The following is a 7679-nucleotide window of genomic DNA, read 5'->3' as shown; positions in this document are numbered from 1 at the left end:
AGACTGTTGGAGCATGAAGCGAGAGAGTCAACAAACAAGATTGAAAAGAGGATCAAAGCTACAATACAAAATGAAAGCGTAGCAGGTTTGACATTTGGACACATTTCTCAATTGTTACTGACACAAATGGAAAGGAACTGGAGGAGAACATCATTTCAAAACGTTGCAAAAAATTGCCGATCTACAAGCTCACGACCCCTCGCAACGCAATATTTTCACAATATTTATCTGTGGAACTGAGTCAAACTAAATCTAATGCTTCAACTCCTGCAATTCCAAGTGCTTGTCAAGGAGGGGGAACTCCAATTCAAATATGATTATTTTAGGGGGGTCGCGGCCTAAAAAGGTTGAGAACCACTGTGCTAGAACAGCTGCACTAACAAAACCTAATAATATGAAGTTATGTCTTTGCAATGGTTCTGCAATGTAGTTATTATTTTGAATACTATCTGAATTGTTTCCAGACAGTTGCAGCCCATTCATTGAATGTAGATGTCAACCAGACGTAGCAGTAGGCGGACATCTGTGATCTGTCTTACCGTCCGTCCGCTCTCCTCTCCTCTCTCTCCGTTCATTCTCGGAATCCTCCTGAGCTCCTAGTGCGTTAGCACTGATACACAACACACACCACACACACACCAACACACACACACACACACACACACACACACACACACACACACACACACACACAGATACGTACATAACAGAGACAATTGACATGTTAAGTGTCATTCCAGAGATACAGGTACATGATTCGTAGGTGCTGTTTCATAAGCAGCAGAATGATCCTCTGTACTAAATAAAATACATTTACCAGCTCATTGTTTACACAGTGCCACGCTGCGTTCACTCATATAACTATAACACTCATGTTATAGTTATATAGTGGCTTTTTTTCCAGCTAATCTCTTGGTTACATAAAAATTGCTCTTGTGAAGTTTAGCACTGAGGTTAGCACTTCTAGGTTGAAATATTTATAAAGATCATTATTTCCATTTGGTCACCAAAGTACTAGTTGACATGACAGAGTGATCACGTTCAGTTTGTCACTGAGGGAATGACAGCGTCCAGATTAGATCTGTATAGACGCGCTTCACCACTCAACAGAGCTTTGTTCACAAACTGCAAAGACTGTTGTTTTGGAGTCACTTACTGCAGCTTCAAAGTCATAACGTGTAATATCCATATAGTCTTTTTGGTAGCTCCACTGTTTGTTAGAACAAGAATTCAATTCAAAACCAAATCATTGACATACCGGTGAAAAGAAAATGCTGCAGGGACCTAGCACCATTTCTGACAACAGCGTTGTCAGAAATGGTATTTATTCACTTTTGAATACATAAATAAATACATTTCCAGTACAATTCCGATGTCTGCGTCATTTTGCAGTGAGTGTCGGGGGCAGACAATCGCAAAATGAAAATAGAGGGAATGGATATTGTGAAAAATATACCAGTGAAAGTTTATATAAAAAATAACTTGACACACACTGTGGGCGGGACTTACTGGAAAGAGGGCGGTCTGGAGTCTCCTATTCCTCCTGTCCTCTCTTGTGGGGGCGGAGGAATGGGAGGGGCTTGGTCAGGGGGCGGAGCTTCAGACTGACAGTCCGATCCCCCGCCATCTGATTGACAGCTCTCTGAAACCAACTATAGAGAGAAGGGGGAGCAAGAAATCAGTCCTTGCGTTACACACACACACACACACACACACACACACACACACACACACACACACACACACACACACACAGACAGACAGACAGACAGACAGACTCACCCAGCAGACCACTCGTCCGTTGACACATGGCAGTCTGGCGTTGTCATCAGAAATCTCTTCCTTAACCACCCTACACACACACACACACACACACACACACACACACACACACACACACACACACACACACACACACACACACACACACACACACACACACACACACACACACACACACTTATTTTCTCTGTACTAGATGTGTTTGACTGACATGTGACATGACCTGTGGCTGTGGGTTGAGACCAATACACCAAAAACCAAGACACATCAATTGACTTCCTGTATCCTTATCACATGGGTGTCCCACCCCTTTAGGAGCCAAAAAGCAGGTTTCTTTTAATATCAACAAATTGATTAACCACTAAAGACCCATTTTATACTTTGTCCCACAACGGTAGTGCCATGCAATAATTGTGGAAATGGTAGATCTATAAGCTCACAATGCTTTGCATGGCGACCTGTTGTGTAGCTTATAGATCTACTATTTTCACTTTGAAACTTTCCACCTATAATGACATGCCCAAAATAGGGATTGATTATTAATCGATTATTTTATTACATTATTATTGTATATCATTTGATACAATAAATTAAATGGATTTGTTTGATTAACTGTTGCACCTCTAGTACCTTCTCTTCTCTCTGGATCTTTGGCTCAGAGCTCTGATGCTTTAAAAGGTCAAATCAAATGTCATGCAGTGACATCACATAAATCCTTTGTGTTTCATCCTCTGGCCACTATAATCCTTAAACATCATAATCCAGTTTAATCCCACTACAGATTAACCTGAACTCATACTACCAGTGTATATGGGTTCAATTCCCTGTGTTGCTCAGTGGTAGAATGAGCCTATTCATTGGCTAACTGTCTGAATGGATGTTGTGCCTAACGCAAGGGGTGCTAAACTGACGGCCCGCGGACCATAAGGGGCCAATAAGGCCTGCAGGTTGATGATGATGATGATGTGTCTGTCTGCCAGGGTCAGATACATCATCGGTTCTCAAAGTGGTGTCCGGGGACCCCCAGGGGTCTACCAGGGGGTCCTCAGCTAAATTAGTTAATATAATATCACAATCATTTTAACCATATTTTATACTTTGGCTATTATATAAAAATCTGGAAAATTTGTGCAAATCTTTGAATTTAATATTTCAAAGATTAGCAAAGATTTTCCCGATATACAGTGTATTTTTTAAAGCAAACATTTTTAACTCACATCTTTGCTTTTGGGGGTCCCGGTCCCTGACACAAAATATTTTTTGAGATGGGGGTCTGCAGCCAAAAAACAGGGAAAACTGACAAAATTGTCCTTTGTTCACGGTTGACTGCAGGTGCGGTGGTCTCAAAAACAATAAGGAAAACTGGCAGAAAAAGACTCGCTCGCTGCATGAATATTAAGGAAAACTCCTTAGACCGAGACTTTAAGAAAATAGTATTTCTTTATTTTACTTGCTCAGAGCGCTCTGTGCTCATGGTGAGGGGTGAATTAAAAAAGCATCCGCAGCCAAATGCATATCATTTTGGGGGTCCTTGACATGAAAACGTTTGAGAAGCACTGAGATAAAGTATATTAGTGCTGCATGGGAGCTGTAATCACAGCATGCATGCTAAGTAACAGCAGCTGAGAACAGACAGCTTGAGGGAGTTTTATGGATCCATCTGGACAACTGAAGTGCAGCTCTAGCGCATCAGCAGCTACCTGGAGCTTCAGGCTCGGTTTATTTATACCGTTAGGCCTATAGCAGCCAGCGGTTCATGGAATTTAATGTAACAAGAGACAGAATTGATATTTAACAATGTAGTGCCTCGAGGAAAATAGGATACCAGGTAAACATTAAATAACATTCTGTACATTTGTGGTTAGAAAAAAAACTAATCTAAGTAACAAAACATGAGAACAATTCACCCAGATACTGTATATCTGCATACTAAGCTAGCGGAACAAGAAGGGATGCAAGGAGAGTGAAGTGCTAGGGGGTGAGGTGGAGTCTGAAGAGGTGAGTCTTCAGACTATGGCAGAGAATTGGGAGTGAGAGTCACCATATCAGTAGCCTCGGAAACCCATGCATTTTTTTTTTGTTTCAAAAGAAAAAAAGCCTGGGAGAACCTTGCAGGAACGCTGGTCTTAGGACCTTGTTATCTCCTAACCAATCAGAGTGCTCCAAACCCAGGCGCTGGAATCCAGCGCCTGGGTTTGGCTCCGCCCTTCAAGACCATCGATTGGGCTCGTTCTTTCAGTCTACCATATCAGCTAATAATGTATTTAAAGGGCAGGGAAAGATAAAACAACACACTACCCCCCTGATTTCACCTGAAGAGCAGCTCATCTAAACCGCATGAACTGTAGCATCCCTATTTTGCCGCGAACATTCGAACTAGCTGATCTACAAGCTCACAATGCGTCGCATTGCGACACGTCAGCAAGGTGATTTGGTGTAGAGGGGGAAAAGAGGAGTGACCAAAATAAATGTAGAGCCCTGGGGGACCCTTGTCAACTAAGTATATAGGGTTTAAGTGGTTAAGATATCCTGCAGCACTAAATCCAGACAATCCTCAAGTCTTATAGAACAAGGTCAGTCGCACTTTGGACGCAGGGGAAAAGAGGGCAATCGTGCTCACAAACCCGACTCGCTCATCCCAAAACGTGACGAGAACAGAGCCAAGACATTCAACGAATAAATAAAACAAAATCATAAAGACCCACTGGGGAGAGACCAAGAAAATCTGAGGGCTGCTGTGTTTGAGGAGTGAGGAAAACTGCCCTTGAGAGATGAGAGAGGGGGAGAGAGGGGGAGAGGGGGAGAAAAGGGGAGAGTGGGAGAGAGAGGGAGAGAGGAGCAGAGAGGAGCAGAGAGGGAGAGCAGGGGAGAGAGGGGGAGAGAGCAGGCGAGAGGAGGAGTAGCGTCTCTATCTGCAGTCCAGAAGGGCAGCAGCAGCAGCAGCATCTGCGACAGACAGACAGCTTCATAGACCGCAGTTCCCCTGGGAAGCAGTAAACCTGCTGTCACAGATGTTACCCAGAATGTGCAGGAAAGGCAGGGACACAACCACAATCTGAGAACCACAGCCCTACAATACACACCAACCACAGTCTGAGAGCCACAGCCATATACATACACACACTGGCCATCATGGCAGTAAGTGGGCATACTGTAGTAATAATTAGAATAATAATTGAGTTGTTTTTAGGGTATTTACTACAGTACATTTGCACACAATGTGAAATGTGTCTATATATACAGGTCTATATGGGTTAAAAACAGCATCCGGGGAGCAGTTAACCACATGAACCCTATCGTCCCATGTCATAATAATTGCAAACATTCAGCAAAAATAGACGATCTACCAGCTCACAAAGTGAAAAATGTATTTGATATAGAGGTAAGAAAAAGTAGGGGACAAAGTATAAACCCCCGGAGGACCCCGGTCAACGAAGGTGAGAGTTTAAATGGTAAAGTGACTTGTTCAAAGACACTTGGACACCTTCTGATCACTACCCAGCTATGGTCGATACGGCCGCTGTACGCTGTATGGTTGAGGTAGGTGCCATGCTTTATAACAGTGTTGCTCAGAGTAGGATCCCGGGACCACCAGGGGTCCTTGAGGGGGTTCCGGGGGGTTCCCCAGCAAAGTGATTGATAGTTAGGAGGAACCAATTGGACGCTTACAGGTTTGTAACTCTGACAGTTGTTCCATTTGTACACTGTCAGAGTTAAGGGAGGGGGTCCCTGGCTTAATGCATACCAAACCCACGGAAAATACAGCCAATACTCTGGCCCAAAACTATCTCTCTCCAACCAACATCATCTTGCCTGTGTAAAAAGGAAAACATTATGCAACGGTGGTGGAAATGGATTGGACATGTCATCCGTAGAGTGCAGGACAACATGACCTGAACTGCCCTTCACTGGACACCAGATGGTAAACGTAAAAGAGGCCGATCCAAGAACACCTGGCGTAGGACAATGGAGGGAGAGTTGAAGACCCTGCATCACACCTGACACAAAGACACTGGCCCAGAACAGACAGAAGTTTAAATCTTAAATGTACATGATACAAAATAGCTGGCCTGCGGTAACATCCCAACCTTTTCTGGATCAGGGCACACTTGAAAACTTTCAAGCGTTTGTGGCCGTGTGCATTTTTGGAGCTTGTGCTTTGTTTGGAGCGTGAGCGTGTGCTTTCTTTTAATGATCAATCAATCAATCAATCAATCAATCAATCAATCGTGTTCCGGCTTGGATCATTGGAACCAACACAGTATACTTTAAGTTCCTATTTATCGGTATCACTATGAAAACTAATGTTTCAAGGTTTTAAAGACAAAAATCTACAGTATTAAAAGAAAACATATATGTATTATCGTTAATACCTATTATAATTCAAATCTTGGTGTTTTGCCAATTATTTAGGGGCCCACTTGTAATATCCTCATGGCCCACCAGACGGGTTGGTATCGCTGGTGTAGACACAAGTAGCAATCTAGTGTGCTAGAAAATGTTTATATGTTGCTTTTACAGTCTAGTCCCATTCCAGGTGTGGAAATACTGTGTTGTTGTCAAATAAATGAAAAATAAACAAATCAATCAATCAGTTATAACTTATTGTGTTAACCAATAAATGCTGCTTGTAGAACTGTTGTATAAAAGCAACACAACACTGGAATCAAGGTTGTGCTGTTTTACTGATCAACACAGTTGCGATTATTTTTTTGTGTTTGTGTTTCTATTCTATACATACATAGACAAAAGGACAATATGATATAACATACATAAAGATTCATACAGGACTAATAGGTGACATAGAAAAATATAAATGTCACAAAATCACAAGACCTTATTTCAATATTGATAAATATCACTGTATCTGTAATGTAAAATCACATGGTAAATCACTGCTACTGCAGGGTTCAGCTAGCATTCTCAAGTATAACATCTGGCTTGCCCTACATAGTTTATTTCATATGACAAATAGCGGATCTGCAAGCTCACGAACCTGTGTCTAGATCTGCTTTTCTCACTATTCTGAACAATTTCTTTTACAGTAAATGTTTGCCGATAATGACATGCCCAAAATAGGGGACCCCAGGGTTTGTAGTGTTATTTTATGCAACAAAAAGTATCATGATTCACAATATTAAAGAAAAGAAAACATGACAGAAGATCAGTTATAAATATTGTCATATTGTCCAGCCTTAACACACTATCTCTACTATTATTAGTGTGTTTATGTCTGTCTGTATGAATGGACCCTAGGTGTAAAATTAACTTAACACTTAAACCGTCTAGACTGGCCCCGAGTTGGCTCTGTTGGCTTCTTAGACCGCTTCTTCCCATTTACACCAAATCTCTTCATGCCACACGTTGTGAGCTTGTAGATCGACTATCATTTGGCTAATGTCGCCCCCCCCCCCCTGCCCCAGAATATGGATGCTGGGGTTCAAGGCTAACAATATTAATATTCATAATTTCTTGTTCTCTTACCCCACGTCTTCATCGATGGACTTGAAGAAGAATTTGTAGCTGGGCTTGTTGAGGACCAGTTTGAAGTCTCCCAGGGTCACGGTCTCTGGTGGGACGGGCACCTTGATCAGGTAGGGGGTCTCCTGCTCCTCTACGTGGTAGATGATCTTTGTTGACCCCATGACCGCTCATCCATAGGACCACAATGGAAACAAGTCCCCAGGACTTTGTTGTGTTATAGTTTTAGCCCAAATGTATGACTGTACCCTGTGCTGTGTACATTTCTGTCTAATAAAGTATTCAATCAATCAGTCAATTCAGACCCCCCCCCCCAGTGTCTGACCACTCAATGATGGTGAGGAGGATGATGAGGATGATGAGTCTGAGATACCCCTCTCCTATCCTCTCCTCTGATCTCCTGTATCTTCCTTTCC

At 42.5% G+C, this 7679-nt stretch overlaps 1 protein-coding gene across 1 annotated transcript in view; it reads right to left on the bottom strand.

Moving 5' to 3' along the window:
• Positions 1–7427, bottom strand: part of dvl3b (dishevelled segment polarity protein 3b) — a gene marked incomplete at its 5' end in the record, with an annotated part of 16949 nt that extends 9522 nt beyond the window's left edge. The window contains 4 exons of the mRNA XM_084064606.1: positions 540–610; positions 1510–1652; positions 1783–1852; positions 7267–7427. Of these exons, the coding sequence (XP_083920732.1) occupies positions 540–610; positions 1510–1652; positions 1783–1852; positions 7267–7427 (445 nt within the window). The remainder of the gene's footprint in view (positions 1–539; positions 611–1509; positions 1653–1782; positions 1853–7266) is intronic.
• Positions 7428–7679: the final 252 nt, after the last annotated feature.

This window comes from Gymnoscopelus microlampas (assembly GCF_963454915.1).
Source record: "Gymnoscopelus microlampas genome assembly, chromosome: 8".
Lineage (NCBI taxonomy): Eukaryota > Metazoa > Chordata > Actinopteri > Myctophiformes > Myctophidae > Gymnoscopelus > Gymnoscopelus microlampas.
Note: the sequence above shows the minus strand (reverse complement) of the source record. Positions and strands in the feature narration are given on the sequence as shown.